General features: G+C 39.3%; 2 protein-coding genes across 2 annotated transcripts; both read left to right on the top strand.

Moving 5' to 3' along the window:
• Positions 1–300: 300 nt before the first annotated feature.
• Positions 301–4,724, top strand: LOC103410608 (L-ascorbate peroxidase 3-like). Its single transcript, XM_029102196.2, has 9 exons — positions 301–560; positions 762–886; positions 2,083–2,132; positions 2,308–2,373; positions 2,471–2,519; positions 3,221–3,303; positions 3,394–3,473; positions 3,565–3,667; positions 4,321–4,724. Exons 1-9 carry the CDS (start codon positions 448–450, stop codon positions 4,516–4,518), a joined length of 867 nt encoding a protein of 288 aa, XP_028958029.2. The 5' UTR covers positions 301–447; the 3' UTR covers positions 4,519–4,724.
• Positions 4,725–5,344: 620 nt separating this feature from the next.
• On the top strand, positions 5,345–10,002 carry LOC103440812 (synaptotagmin-2-like). The gene is made up of 12 exons (XM_029102195.2): positions 5,345–5,693; positions 6,537–6,635; positions 6,723–6,773; positions 6,865–6,988; positions 7,195–7,313; positions 7,427–7,528; positions 7,928–8,002; positions 8,133–8,209; positions 8,300–8,546; positions 8,750–9,100; positions 9,253–9,384; positions 9,624–10,002. Exons 1-12 carry the CDS (start codon positions 5,583–5,585, stop codon positions 9,753–9,755), a joined length of 1,620 nt encoding a protein of 539 aa, XP_028958028.1. The 5' UTR covers positions 5,345–5,582; the 3' UTR covers positions 9,756–10,002.
• The last annotated feature ends 5,463 nt before the right edge of the window (positions 10,003–15,465 follow it).

The raw sequence follows: 15,465 nt of genomic DNA, 5'->3' as shown, positions 1-15,465 counted from the left end.
ACTTAGATACCTTAAGAAATATTTTGCTAAGTTTATTTTACTTAAGTCAATAAACTTGTTAGAGTAAAACACTTGGAACTTTTCATCCTTTGCTTCTTTATCCCAAATTATAGTTTAATCCTTCAATCTTTCTGAAGTAAACTAACTTCGAAATGAGAAGCACTGGTGCAAAACACGGGTTAGTTTGTAGACCCGTGACGGGAGTTATCCAAGAAATGGTAAATTAATTGAACTCGAATTTTCTAATCCTGAGAATGGTGAAATGACAATTATGACCTTGTGAGCACGGTCAGTACAACTCCTCGTTTGCTGGGCCTTCCGTTCTCGCTCTCTACCCCCCCCTCTCTCTCTCTCTCTCTCAAAACCGCATTTGTCCAGTCGCACTATCACAATCATCGTCCTCTCTCTTCGGCCCGAGTCACAGTCGAGCACTCACTTCCGGTTCCGATGACGTCGCCGCTCGTTGACAAAGAGTACCTCAAAGAAATCGACAAGGCTCGCCGCGATCTCCGCGCTCTCATTTACAGCCGAAGCTGCGCTCCGATCATGCTCCGCTTGGCGTAAGCTCTCTCTCTCTCTCTCTCTCTTTTTCTGTTTGTTTCCCGATCGATAAAATTTTCGATAAATGAAAAATCCGAATCCGTTTCTTGCGTTTTCTCAGTAGCCAAACATAACTATCGCAGCATTTGCATTGCATGTCATTGTTTGTATCGAATCTATTGGAGTTATGATTGATTGTTTTTGGAGGTGTGAATTTGTAGGTGGCACGATGCTGGGACCTACGATGCCAAGACGAAGACGGGTGGGCCGAATGGTTCGATTCGGAACGAGGAGGAGTACTCTCATGGTTCCAATAATGGTTTGAAGAAGGCTATTGATTTTTGTGGTATGTTCATTTCTGCTGTTTCGTATCGTCAATCGGTATTCAATTTTCTAAACTTGATCAGTTGATCTTGTAGCTGTAAAAAAAAAAAAATTCAGTAATTCATTTAAACAACATGCAATTCTGTATATGAGAAGCGAGAATCAAGATGATTGTAATTTTTTTTGTCATATGACATGCTATGCAAGCTTTAATGGTTCGTTGGCTGTTTATATGAGTTTATCGGTGCTACAATTGGTCTTTGTTTGCAATTCAGATAGCGGAAGTCCTTAATGCCAAGCATTTAACGAATTTAGATGGTTTTACGGTCTTGTATATGCAACTCAAGACAATGTGCATACTGCATGCTTGTGTTTGCTTCGGTTTCTCATTTTTAAATGAAACTGATAAGAAAACTGTAATGAAATCATAGTAAGCAACCGTGTATTAAAGTTGTCATTATGTAGCATATTAGGTTGTCTCCAAGGTGCCTTACATGTTTCAATATATATGTAACTACAGTGTCATTCGTTTGTCCATTATACAAAAATTGTATGATCATTAACTCTACAAGGGTAAACTGCCATTTGATCCCTTGAACTATTACTCCAGTTGAAATTGACCCCCTGAACTATTTTTTGGGTGAATTAACCCTTGAATTATTTGAAATCAGCCAATTGACCCCTTATCGGTAGATTCAATCCACTATTTCGTCAAATTCAAAGGAAAATTAGTCTTTTCTTCATCAATTCTTACTTGTCAACTATAACCACCAATGAACTTATGACATTTGAAAACAAAATAATTTGTAATGACAATTTGATATGGTCCGTTATGTAAATGTTTGGTTTTTATATGTTTTCTCATTATTCTATATGTTTTTGAATTATTCTACGTCCTTGTGTCAAAATTTTATCGGTGGTTATAGCTGACAAGTAATAATTGATGACGAAATGACTAATTTGCCATTGAATTTGACGGAATTGATTCCGCAATCTAACGGCAAGGGGTTAATTGACTGATTTTAATTAGTTCAAGGGGTTAATTTACCAAAAAAACAGTTTAGGGCGTCAATATCAACTGGGGTGATAGTTCAGTGGGTCAAACCGCAATTTACCCAATCTACAAAGAGTACATACAAATAATGCATTTGAGAGTCATGCTTTTAAATGGATATACAATTCGGGGTATTGTTGACTGGTGCTTCTCTTTTATGTCAGAGGAAGTGAAGTCGAAGCATCCAAGGATTACATATGCAGACCTATACCAGGTGATTATAGTTCTGAAAGATTTACTCAGCCTGTAATATAATTGTAGTTCATCAAATTATTTGCAAATGAAGAGGTTTTACAAAGATCACCACAGTTTTTCCTTAATGTGTCGAAGATAGCATGGATTCTTCAATGAAAGTAGTGATTAAGGGGCATGATTACTTGTATTTTCAGCTTGCGGGTGTTGTTGCAGTTGAGGTCACTGGAGGCCCTGTCATTGATTTTTCTTCAGGCAGGAAGGTATGTTGTGGTCAGTGATCACTTATTTCAAGAAACATAGCAAGTTTCCTTATCATTACTTTCAAGTTTTCATCTGCTTTTTTGTACTTTTTCATAGGATTCTAAAATTTCTCCTAAGGAAGGACGACTTCCAGATGCTAAACGAGGTTTATTCCAATACCTTAGATATCTTCTTCAATATTTAATTTTCCCAATTTTTATATTTCTTATATGGTTGCATTTTAATTGGATTATAATTCATAAATTGTATGCATTTACATAGCAGAGACTAAGAAGTTTCTGGTTAGAGTAGATGAACAGTTTTCTAATAACATCTCTGTTATATTTTGGCATTAATGATTTATGTGTAGCAAACTTCTAAGTTTATAAGAGTCAGAAATACTTGTTGAGCAGCTTTGTATCCATGTCAGGATGTGTAACATGCTAACATGGTACATGTCCTCAATATGTCGTTCTCGGTGTTGGTTGCAAGCTCTTAATGCAAATAGTTGTAGTCATTAGCGTGCACAGATTTCCCGTAGAGCTCAACAAGGCCACGGAAACAACTGAGGCTTTCCAGCTTTTTTTTTTAACATGACTCATTTTTGTTGTCACACCACTAATATATTCTCTTAAGTTCAGATTGGTTTGCATGGTGGGATTCCTCTGTTATTCCATGGAATTTCTATAACTTGCTCCATGTTAAAACTCAACCCACTCCTTCCCATCTTCGAGCTTTGTTAATGTGTTAAGAATGCTGGAGATGTATAAGAAGTTGGCATACTTTGCTTGTTTGGGAGATGAATTTTTTGTTGTTCATTAAAAGAAGTTTAATTTCTTGTCAGTGTCTTTTATGTTTTGATAATAGGTGCACCACATTTGAGGGAAAAGTTTTATAGAATGGGGCTGTCTGACAAGGATATTGTTGCACTATCTGGGGGTCATACACTGGTAATTCTTCCTCCTTAATGCATCTATATACGGTCTTCTTTGGTATTATATAGACATGTTTACTCTGCTTCATTTGCTCTGGTCTTGTAGGGAAGGGCACATCCAGACAGATCTGGTTTTGATGGTCCTTGGACTAAGGAACCTCTGCAGTTTGATAACTCATACTTTGTGTAAGACTTGAAAAATTGGTGAAAATTTATCAATTTATGTCATTATGCTTGCACGTGGATATGAACATTTGTTGCTACTCATTGTTGACAGTGAACTGTTGAACGAGGAGTCCGAGGGGTTGTTGAAACTTCCGACAGATGCAGCTTTAGTGGAGGATCCTGAGTTCCGTAAATATGTTGATCTGTATGCAAAGGTAATTTGGGTTTGGGCTTGTTTCAGTCCTATTTTTCTGATAAATAGTGTTGGGTTATTTATCACTGCTTGATTATATTTACATACTTACACTGTTTGTTTAGAGCTACTTTAATATTGTCGATTGACACTAATTTAAAAAATAATCAAATGTGGCTCACCCATGTTCTGGTGGTGCGTAATTTGATCACCCCTGACCTGCCAACCACTTGGAAAAATGCTAGATTTAGGTTGAGTTGTTTATAAGATGGTTTACTTTATTAGATCTTAATTTCTTATAAGCCCTTGTAAATTGTAAGCAATCCAATAAAAACAGGTTTCGTCGGGATTGAAAATGGAGCTTACTCAAGTAAACCATCTCCCCTTTTCTTCTTCAATTTGGGCTAGCCTTTTCTCTGAATTGATATTAACCGATATTGGGTTAAACCAGGCTCATTATTAAGCAGTAACAGAACACCTCTTCTGGCATCATGGCCACTTAAAAGCTGAGGCTAATAGGGTTAAGTTTTACATTTTGCAGCGGATACCGAACCCCAATTTTGTGTTTGGTTGGAGTGATTGAACTTTATAAAATTAGCTATCGTTGTGGGTTTATTTATGCTTTTTTTATTTGACATTCTTTTTCTTACTTTTGCTAAATTTGGCGTATGACAGGATGCGGAAGCATTTTTTAGAGATTATGCTGAATCGCATAAGAAACTTTCAGAGCTCGGGTTTACTCCAAACCCCACTTCCTCAAAGACAACTGCTAAGGACAGCACCATACTGGCACAAGGAGCGGTAGGAGTCGCGGTTGCTGCTGTTGTTGTGAGCCTAGGCTACTTGTATGAAGCTCACAAAAGAGCCAAGTAGAGTCCTAGAAGTTGTCGACTTGCTGAACTGATTACCTCGATCTTCCTTTTTCTTTCCGGCTGGAGATTACCTTGATCCCTTATGAATAATTGCCACAGGCGAACATAGTGACATGAACATTTACTACCTCTCTTTCATATACTCTCTTAAAAGTTTCTTTTGCTGTTGCTTTTGCAAATATCAAAGAACATGAATTTCTAACGAAAGCTGACCGCACGATGAACGATGAATGATTATGATGAATTGATCTTAGAATCATCGCAAAGAGGATCCGGAGAGGACACTCATCTGTTTTTTTTTTTTTTTTTTTTTTTTTTTTGTAACGAACGATAGATTTTGTTAGATTAGGTGTTAGATTAGTCATCGACGAGATTTGAACTTACGTACTCATGCAATGACTTAACATTTTTCTACCACTATGATAAAAGGGCCACTTCGTTGGATATTTCCTGTTCATCTATGTCCAATCTTTCGATGTTCAGGTGGAGGTGATCCTCACATTCTTGTACTCTGACAAAATATCACCAGTTTTCGTTTATATTTGTTATATTTTAGGGATTTTTGGTTTTGGGTGTTGCTTATTAATCTAACGTCGTCATGCAATGATTTAATCCTTTTTATTGGAGATAATAAAAAAAGCATAGTTTCTTTTTTATTAATTTCAATATTTTAAACCTTTGTTTTTTTTAAATATCCGGTCATATTAAAAAAATGTGCGCATTTGCCGGCTGGTAGGCGAGGCGTCCGTCCGACGTAAGACGTAGGCTCATGTGCTCATGTGAGGCTAGGCACTTTTATATATAATTATATAATTAGATTATAATTTGTCCACGGCTTCTCAAAGAACGGTGGATTATTCTATTCAATCGCAAATTTTAATCTAACGAATCAAGACCAAGTCCTTCCCCTCGTGCTTTACAAAATGGAATGCAAACTAAACAATTTCAATATTCAAAGATTACGTAATTAGGCGATGTTAATACAGTGATTAACTGATCTGAAAAGCTGGAAGACATAGAGATTAGCGCAAGAAAATCGTGATTTGGGTTTGGTTAATTGAACAAATGGGGTTCTTCAGTACGATTTTTGGGCTCTGCGGATTCGGACTCGGGATTTCAATTGGCCTCGTAGCTGGATATTTCCTGTTCATCTATGTCCAATCTTCTGATGTTCAGGTGGTCCTCTCTTTCCATTCCTGTTTTCTGTTTTCTGATATATATAATATAATATCGTCATTTTTCGTTTATATTTGTTTATATTTTTGGAATTTTTTTTGTTTTGGGTTTTGATTATTCCTCAACATGTAATGTGATTTGTTCTTATCTTCTTTGATTGCTCTGGGTTTCCTTATTTTCTTCATCCGTGTAAATGGGTTTTGATTAATATGTTGTGGGATTTCTTCATTTAATCATGATGTGCGGGAGTCAAATTCAGAGATGACATTGATCGATTTTTAAATTGAGGGATCAAACTGATAAGTTAGGTCAATTTCTAGGACACCTTTGGTAAAATCCTAATATAATATGTGTACATGTGTGTGTATGTCGATACATACATATATATAGATACTATATTATATGTATGTGTATACAGTGAGTGTGTGTTGCAGCATTGCTATCTGCATTTTTTTTATATAGTATTTTGGTAAAAAATAAATATCTTCTGGATTTAGATGCTGATGTAGTTGGAGAGATTTTTAAATTTAGCTTGACTTTCATGAAACAAGCAGTATAGGTGCTCTGTGTTCTTTGTTTTTTTTTGGTCAATAGGTGCTCTGTGTCCAGCATTGCTAAAGTATCAACTCAGTACTACACGAATGTGTCCATTTATTAAATTATCGACTCACTGTTTTTGTTTGGTTTAAAGTAACTTTTACTAGATTATAACTGTAGATAAAGAAAAGATTGGAACAAACGAGAAAAGAAGTTGATGCACAGTGTTTGTTGCCTATTTGTGGAAAAATATGACATGTCTATCTTTGTTTGTGTAACTCTAATAGTTTGAATTGTGTTTGTCAGAATCCTGAAATTCGTCCCTTGGTTGATCAAGATACGGAGACATTGCAGCGTATGCTGCCCGAGATACCTCAGTGGGTGAAAAATCCAGACTACGATCGTGTCAGTAACTATTCTTTCATAATGTTAAATAGCATGGTGTTATAGCATTTAAATTCTCTTTGACATTTTCTTTTTTCCCATGTGAAGCTTGACTGGCTAAACAGATTTCTTGAATATATGTGGCCGTATCTGGACAAGGTGCTTGAAACTTATATAGCTCCTTTGCTTTTCTCATATAATCTTGACTTTTTATTGATGCTTCATGGCTTTCTGTTTTATTCTTCTATAGGCAATCTGCAAGACTGCAAAAGAAATTGCAAAGCCCATAATTGCTAAGGAAATTCCAAATTACAAGATTGAATCTGTTGAGTTTGAAACACTGACTTTAGGTTCCTTACCACCGACTTTCCAAGGTTCGTTAACTTGATATTCCACTTTAGAGGTTCTCTATCACAAACACCTCATCAGAGAGTTATTAGGAACTTCCATTCCAGCTTTGGCAGTTCACTGTCTTCTTGAACTCTATATGTGCGTGTGTGTATACATACACACACACATATTATGTAAAAAGTGTTTTCCAAACATCACATTCATTTTTTTTGCATCTTATTGGTTTTAGGCATGAAAGTTTATGTCACTGATGAGAAAGAGTTGATTATGGAACCCTCCATAAAATGGGCTGGAAACCCTAATGTCCTTGTTGCTGCTAAAGCATTTGGAATGAAAGCAACCGTTCAGGTTTTCTGTTCTGTGCTAGGAATATGTTCTACTGTTAATTTTTTTGTGTCCTTGAATTGAGGCAGGGAGATAGTATTGCTTCTATTAATGTTGTACTGTTTGCTTCACTTCAGGTACTGGATTTACAAGTTTTTGTTGCACCACGTATCACTTTGAAGCCGTTGGTTCCAAGCTTTCCTTGTTTCGCACAAATAAACGTGTCTCTCATGGATAAGGTTTGTGTTTTGGTGAAGTAAAAATTTAATTGTGGTGTCGTACTGGCCCTTTGGGTCTTAATAACATAGAACTATATATGTACATATCTTGTTTTCAAGGAAGTTGCCATTGTTTTCTTCGTGATGGCTACAGTATTGTAACCACAACTACATAGTTCTATTCTATTATGATGTCGAAGCTCCTCTTTATTTTACAAGTTTTACGGTACACACATTACAATGTTCATTTTTTGGAAGTCCAGATCAAGCCTGATTATGTATATTCAGGATTGTCTTTCGTCAAAAATATATTCTTTGTTGAATCTGTTTAGTGTTTTCCATAAGAGCTTATGTAGATCTTATGCTTTCCAGTGCTAATTCTTCAATCTTTTCCATGATTATTTTCTTGTGGTTTTGCAGCCTTATGTTGATTTCGGATTAAAGCTTTTGGGCGCTGATCTTATGTCAATACCTGGCCTTTATAGATTCGTCCAGGTAGAATGTCAATGTCTTTCTCTGTTTCTGTTCTTTGCACATATGTGATCAACTTATTCTTAATCATGGTGTTATGCTTATCAGTTTCATAATAGTAGTTTTAACTGTGTTAGAAACGGTTTTTCTGCAGGAGCTAATCAAAGATCAGGTTGCTAACATGTATCTGTGGCCCAAAACTCTCGAAGTGCCAATAATGGACCCAGCAAAGTACGTCTCTATATTTGTCTGAAATTTATTGTGACTTACATACTTTTTGTTTCTTTGAGTTTTGGCTGACAAAGTTATTCGATGTTGCAGAGCCTTTAACCGGCCTGTAGGAATGCTCCATGTGAAGGTTCTGAGGGCAATGAAGTTGAAAAAGAAGGATCTTCTTGGTGCTTCAGACCCTTATGTGAAATTAAAGCTCACCGAGAACAATATGCCTTCAAAGAAGACCACTGTCAAGCACAAGAACCTGAATCCTGAATGGAATGAGGAATTTAACTTGGTTGTTAAAGATCCAGAGTCTCAGGCTTTAGAACTTCTTGTTTACGACTGGGAGAAGGTATGGTATACCAGTTTACCATCGAAAGTCATATTGTATGTTATCGCACTTAAGAATGGGCAAAACAAAACAAACTTGAAAATCGAAAACAAAATAATCAAGACAAATAACACCAAGAATTAATGTGGTTTGGCTATTTGCCTACGTCCTCGGGGCATCAACAACAAAATCTTTCACTATATGATGCATTTTACCTTGTGTAGGTGGGCAAACATGATAAAATGGGTATGAATGTAGTACCTATGAAAGATCTACCCCACAATGAGCCAAAAGTTATGACTCTCGACCTCCTTAAAAACATGGACTTGAATGATGCCACAAATGAGAAGCAGCGGGGGCAGCTTGAAGTGGAATTGCATTATAAACCTTTCAAAGAGGAGGACATGCAAAAAGGATTTGATGAAACACTGACAGTACAGAAAGCTCCTGAGGGAACGCCACCTGGTGGAGGTTTGCTTGTTGTTGTAGTTCATGAAGGTCAAGATCTTGAAGGAAAGCACCACTGTAATCCGTCTGTAAGACTTATTTTCAGAGGGGAGGAAAAGAGAACCAAGGTATGAGAGCACCATCTTTATGTTTATCAGTTATCATACACAGACACATACACTTGAGAATGTATGCATCTTGGAGTCGTAGAAAATGCCCAAAGTCTGCGATTTTAAGATTGTTTCTTGTTATGTTTATCAATTTCCTTTGAGCTGTGCAGGTACTAAAGAAAAGCAGAGATCCAAGATGGGCAGAGGATTTTCAGTTCATGTGTGAGGAACCTCCTACTAATGACAAACTACATGTGGAGGTTGTCAGCACCTCGTCGAGGATGGGCCTTCTGCATGGAAAGGTGCGAATCACGTCTCATTTTTGCTTAGTATGCAAATTGACACCCATCCTGGATAATGTTGTGTATACCTTCTATGTCAAGCAACTGCACTCCGTTTAAACACACAGTATCCTGTCCTGCACTCAACTTTCTATCCAAAAGAACTTGCAGTTTTCCTTTCGGATGCTATGAAAAATTCTTTCCGCATCCTTGTTTTGTTTATATTATCTGACGAAATCATTCGTATTTTGTGGAATCAGGAATCTCTGGGATATGTTCAAATCACTCTTACGGATGTCGTTTCAAACAAGCGAATCAATCAGAAATACCATCTTATAGACTCGAAGAATGGTCAAGTGCAGATTGAGCTGCAATGGAGAACTGTTGAATGAGGTCATAAGTTCATTTTTCTTCTTAATTTTGTTACACCCGGAAACCGTTCCATTGATTAAATTGATACAGGTTGAGTCCATAGCATAATACATACGACGGTGAGATGGAATTTCTATGCTCAATTTTCGTCAAACGATATCGATTTTTTTGGTGATCATGTACATGATCGTTGTAATGATCTTTCAACGAATCTTATTACAAAGTGAAATCCTTGATAATATCCATTTAATGGGTTTGCATTGCTCACACTGGGTTGAAATTAGCATGATTTTAAAGTTTTATGTATTCCAATATAATAATGATATATTATTAGAGAAATGAAAATTAGTTAGAGTTAACATGATTACAAGTTCGCTGCACTCCAATTTGATAAAAAGAATATTAGGGAAATCAAAACTGAATAAAGATTATGACTTTAAATAGTGATATTTTACTTTAATCTGATGTAGGGGTGGGGCGCGTATTGTACATAGAGTTTGATGGATTTTATTCGACTCTCAAATTCAAGTGCATTCAATATAAATTTTTACCAAAAACATTAGGAGGCAGACAGTTGATGGAGAGTCATACTTTTGAGAGAGTCTTCTTAGCATTTCTTTAGATTTTTAAAGAGTCAACAAACGTCATATAAACTTTTATGACTTCTAAGAAGTCATAAAAATCTTGTGGTATTTAATTATGAGTTTTTGTGAGTCTTTAAAACTTACAAACAACAACAACAACAAAGCCTTTTCCCACTAAGTGGGGTCGGCTATATGAATCCTAGAACGCCATTGCGCTCATTTGTGTCATGTCCTCCGTTAAATCCAAGTACTCAAGTCTTTTCTTAGGGTCTCTTTCAAAGTTTTCCTAGGTCTTCCTCTACTCCTTCGGCCCCGAACCTCTGTCCCGTAGTCACATTTTCGAACCGGAGCGTCAGTAGGCCTTCTTTGCACATGTCCAAACCACCGGAACCGATTTTCTCTCATATTTCCTTCAATTTTGGCTACTCCTACTTTACCTCGGATATCCTAATTCCCAATCTTATCCTTTCTCGTGTGCCCATACATTCCACGAAGCATCCTCATCTCCGCTACACCCATTTTGTGTACGTTGATGCTTCACCGCCCAACATTCTGTGCCATACAACATTGCTGGCCTTATTGCCGTCCTATAAAATTTTCCCTTGAGCTTCAGTGGCCTACGACGGTCACACAACACGCCGGATGCACTCTTACACTTCATCCATCCAGCTTGTATTCTATGGTTGAGATCTCCATCTAATTCTCCGTTCTCTTGCAAGATAGATCCTAGGTAGCGAAAACGGTCACTTTTTGTGATCTTCGCTAGATTGCTCCGGTCATTAGTGTGGATAAGTACATAAATGGATAGAGATAGGAAAGCAAACACAAGATGTACGTGGTTCACCCAGATTGGCTACGTCCACGGAATAGAGAAGTTCTCATTAATTGTGAAGGGTTTACACAAGTACATAGGTTCAAGCTCTCCTTTAGTGAGTACAAGTGAATGATTTAGTACAAATGACATTAGGAAATATTGTGGGAGAATGATCTCGTAGCCACGAAACTTCTAAGTACCGGAGTGTGGTATCGTCTTGACTTGCCTTATCTGTCTCATAGGTAGATGTGGCATCTTCTCTGGAATTACTCTTCCTCCATCCAGGGGTGGTATCTGTAACTGGTGGAGATGCACAAGGTAATGTATCAATTTCACTTGAAGCTTACTTGTAGTTTCATGCTTGGTCAAGCGAGATACAAACCATGTAGTAGGAGTCCCCCAAGTCGCCGAGCTGGGGGATCTGCTGAAAGAGGTGACAGACAAGGTAAGCAATCAGAGCTCCGGCTGATTGTTCACATTCTCCCTATCTTGCAGGCAGCATGAAGGATAAAGAGAAGAAAAATGAGGAGAGATGATATGGGATACTTTTACTTTTGAAGAAGTAACTTTCCACAGGCTTATTCTTGAACTGGGCTGGAGGGTTTTCTGGTTTCCTCCAGAGTATAAGGCCGACTGAAGAATTTGAGGGTCAAAACAAGTCCATCAAATCTAGAGTACGTTCGACCCTGCTGATATGGGATACTTTTGCTTTTGATAGAGTAGTGGATGTATCGGCACGTGTGCTGTTACGCTTGTCTCCACATGCTTCCTTGTATCCTTCTCACTTGCCCTATCTGTTCCTCAGGCAGATGCGGTATCTTCCCTGGAAACATAAGATGTTGAAGATGAGTACTCGAGAGCAATGCCAGGTAAGTAATCAGGTAAGGGGTTCCAGGCAGTCAGTTCCTGGCTGGAAGCTTGATTCCAAGTGTTGACTGATTGCTCTCTTTCTCCTTGTCTTGCAGGTAAGAACAAGGCCAAAGGAAAAGACAGGGAAAAAGCATGATATGGGATACTCTTGCTTTTAACCCTGATGATATGAGATATTCTTGCTCTAGTATAGCTTGTTTACAGAGGTATTATCGGGGGGAAAGAAAGCTGAATATTTCGAAAGGCTTTGTTGGGAGTGCCCTCTCAGATAAGAGAAAGGGTTGAGCATTTTTGCAGGTCTGCCTGTCCGTTAGGGATGGAAGTCGACATATATAGGAGTCTCCCTAACATCAAGTAATAATGCTATTCCTTTACCCTGCTTGGTTATAGCACGGTAGTGGGAGTTGCCAGCTTCACATGTTTTAATTCTGTCAGAGCACTTTGAAAAAGTGGTTTGTGGTATCTGGAAAGCTGATGTTGCGTGTGAAGATTACAGACCTGTCGGGGGTCTGGCTCTCGAGATTCGGAGAACGATGCCTCTTCGATTTTTGAGAAAGCAATCCTGCTGGGGGTCTGGCTCTCGAGATTCGGAGAGCGGTGTCTCTTCGATTTTTGAGAAAGTAATCATGTTGGGAGTCTGGCTCTCGAGATTCGGAGGGCCGTGCCTCTTCGATTTTGGAGCAAGCAATCTTGTTGGGAGTGTTTTCTCGAATGTGAGTAAAGGTTGGGCATGTTTGCTAGTCTACCTTGCCACGAAGCACAGAGGTTGACACACAGGGACTTTCCAATTATTCAGCAGTGGTACTGTTCCTTTACCCTCTCTTCGATTTTGAGAAAGTAATCATGTTGGGAGTCTGGCTCTCGAGATTCGGAGGGCGGTGCCTCTTCGATTTTGGAGCAAGCAATCTTGTTGGGAGTGTTTTCTTGAATGTGAGTAAAGGTTGGGCATGTTTGCTAGTCTACCTTGCCACGAAGCACAAAGGTTGACACACAGGGACTTTCCAATTATCCAGCAGTGGTACTGTTCCTTTACCCTCTCTTCGATTTTTGAGAAAGTAATCATGTTGGGAGTCTGGCTCTCGAGATTCGGAGGGCGGTGCCTCTTCGATTTTGGAGCAAGCAATCTTGTTAGGAGTGTTTTCTCGAATGTGAGTAAAGGTTGGGCATGTTTGCTAGTCTACCTTGCCACGAAGCACAGAGGTTGACACACCGGGACTTTCCAATTATCCAGCAGTGGTACTGTTCCTTTACCCTTGTGGGTAATAATATGGTAGCTAGACCTTCAAAATTTATGTGTCTAAACTTTGTTAGTGTTGTTTCTTTGCAATTCTTTTACCCTTCTTGGTCAGAGCGATGTAGTGGGAGCTGCAAGCTTCACGTGTCTCAACTTTGTCAGAGAACTTTGGCAAAGTTATCTGTGGTACCCATGAGCTACTGTTGCGTGTGGGAAGTGGGTGATTGAACAGTACGATTCATGTGCTTTCTACTTCGCCAGAAATCTTCGACAGAATACCCATAATTTCCGCAAAGCTGAGTGTGCGTGTGACAGGTGCTGACAAGGCTGGAAAAGTAGGTGCCTCTTCGATTTCTGAAATCGGCCCTCGTGGTCTCTGAGCAGCCCAGCTTTTGAGAAAGCAAGCCTCTTCGATTTATGAGATCGGCCTTTGTGGTCTTTGAGCAGCCCAGCTTTTGAGAAAGCAAACACCTCTTCGATTTCTGAGATCGACCCTCGTGGTCTCTGAGCAGCCCAGCTTTTGAGAAAGCAAACGCCTCTTCGATTTCTGAGCAGGCGCCTCTTCGATTTCTGAAGCTTCGTCGAGTGCAGATTTTTATAGGGGCTGACATTAAGTTCCAAAGCACACTTGAATATCCACCAGTAGAAGCTCCATTCTTGCACTTCTAAGATCTTGATTTGTCCGACCTCTTCTCTCTTCAACACCTTTGAAAATGTCTGGCCCCTCCGACCGTCGTTTTGACTTGAACCTTGTTGAAGAGGCAGCCCCGCCTTCTCCAGACAACATATGGCGCCCATCCTTCGTCTCCCCTACTGGTCCTCTTACCGTTGGGGATTCCGTGATGAAGAATGATATGATCGCTGCGGTAGTGGCCAGGAACCTTCTTACTCCCAAAGATAACAGACTACTTTCCAAACGGTCTGATGAGTTGTCTGTTAAGGATTCTCTGGCTCTCAGTGTTCAGTGTGCAGGTTCTGTGTCTAATATGGCCCAACGCCTATTTGCTCGAACCCGCCAAGTTGAATCATTGGCGGCTGAAGTGATGAGTCTCAAACAGGAGATTAGAGGGCTCAAGCATGAGAATAAACAGTTGCACCGGCTCGCACATGACTATGCTACAAACATGAAGAGGAAGCTTGACCAGATGAAGGAATCTGATGGTCAGGTTTTACTTGATCATCAGAGATTTGTGGGTTTGTTCCAAAGGCATTTATTGCCTTCGTCTTCTGGGGCTGTACCGCGTAATGAAGTTCCAAATGATCAATCTCTGATGCCTCCTCCTTCTAGGGTTTTGTCCAGTACTGAGGCTCCGAATGATCCCCCTCCGGTGCCTTCTCTTTCTGGGGCTCTACCGACTGCTGAGACTTCTCCTAAGCAACCTTTGTGAAGGCTCCCTCTTGTTTGTTTATTTTGACTCAAGTATATGTACATATTTGTAACTTATCGGGGATATCAATAAATAAGCTTTCCTTCATTTCAACGTATTGTGTTAAATACACCAAAGCCTTCTTCGCTAAGTTCTTTGAATTTTCTTTTGTTGAAGCTTGTATGTTGAAGTTTTGTGAGTGGAGCATATAGGTTGAGGTAGTGTTCCCTTAATTTCCCGAGTGAGGAAAACTTCTCGGTTGGAGACTTGGAAAATCCAAGTCACTGAGTGGGATCGGCTATATGAATCTTAGAACGCCATTGTGTTATGTCCTGTGTCATGTCCTCCGTTAGATCCAAGTACTCTAAGTCTTTTCTTAGGGTCTCTTCCAAAGTTTTCCTAGGTCTTCCTCTGCCCCTTCGGCCCTGAACCTCTGTCCCATAGTCGCATCTTCTAATCGGAGCGTCAGTAGGCCTTCTTTGCACATGTCCAAACCACCGTAACCGATTTTCTCTCATCTTTCCTTCAATTTCGGCTACTCCTACTTTACCCCGGATATCCTCATTCCTAATCTTATCCTTTCTCGTGTGCCCACACATCCAACGAAGCATCCTCATCTCCGCTACACCCATTTTGTGTACGTGTTGATGCTTCACCGCCCAACATTCTGTGCCATACAGCATCGCCGGCCTTATTGCCGTCCTATAAAAATTTCCCTTGAGCTTCAGTGGCATACGGCGGTCACACAACACGCCGGATGCACTCTTCCACTTCATCCATCCAGCTTGTATTCTATGGTTGAGATCTCCATCTAATTCTCCGTTCTTTTGCAAGATAGATCCTAGGTAACGAAAACGGTCG

Source organism: Malus domestica, chromosome 05, assembly GCF_042453785.1.
Source record: "Malus domestica chromosome 05, GDT2T_hap1".
Taxonomy (NCBI): Eukaryota; Viridiplantae; Streptophyta; class Magnoliopsida; order Rosales; family Rosaceae; genus Malus; species Malus domestica.
Note: the sequence above shows the minus strand (reverse complement) of the source record. Positions and strands in the feature narration are given on the sequence as shown.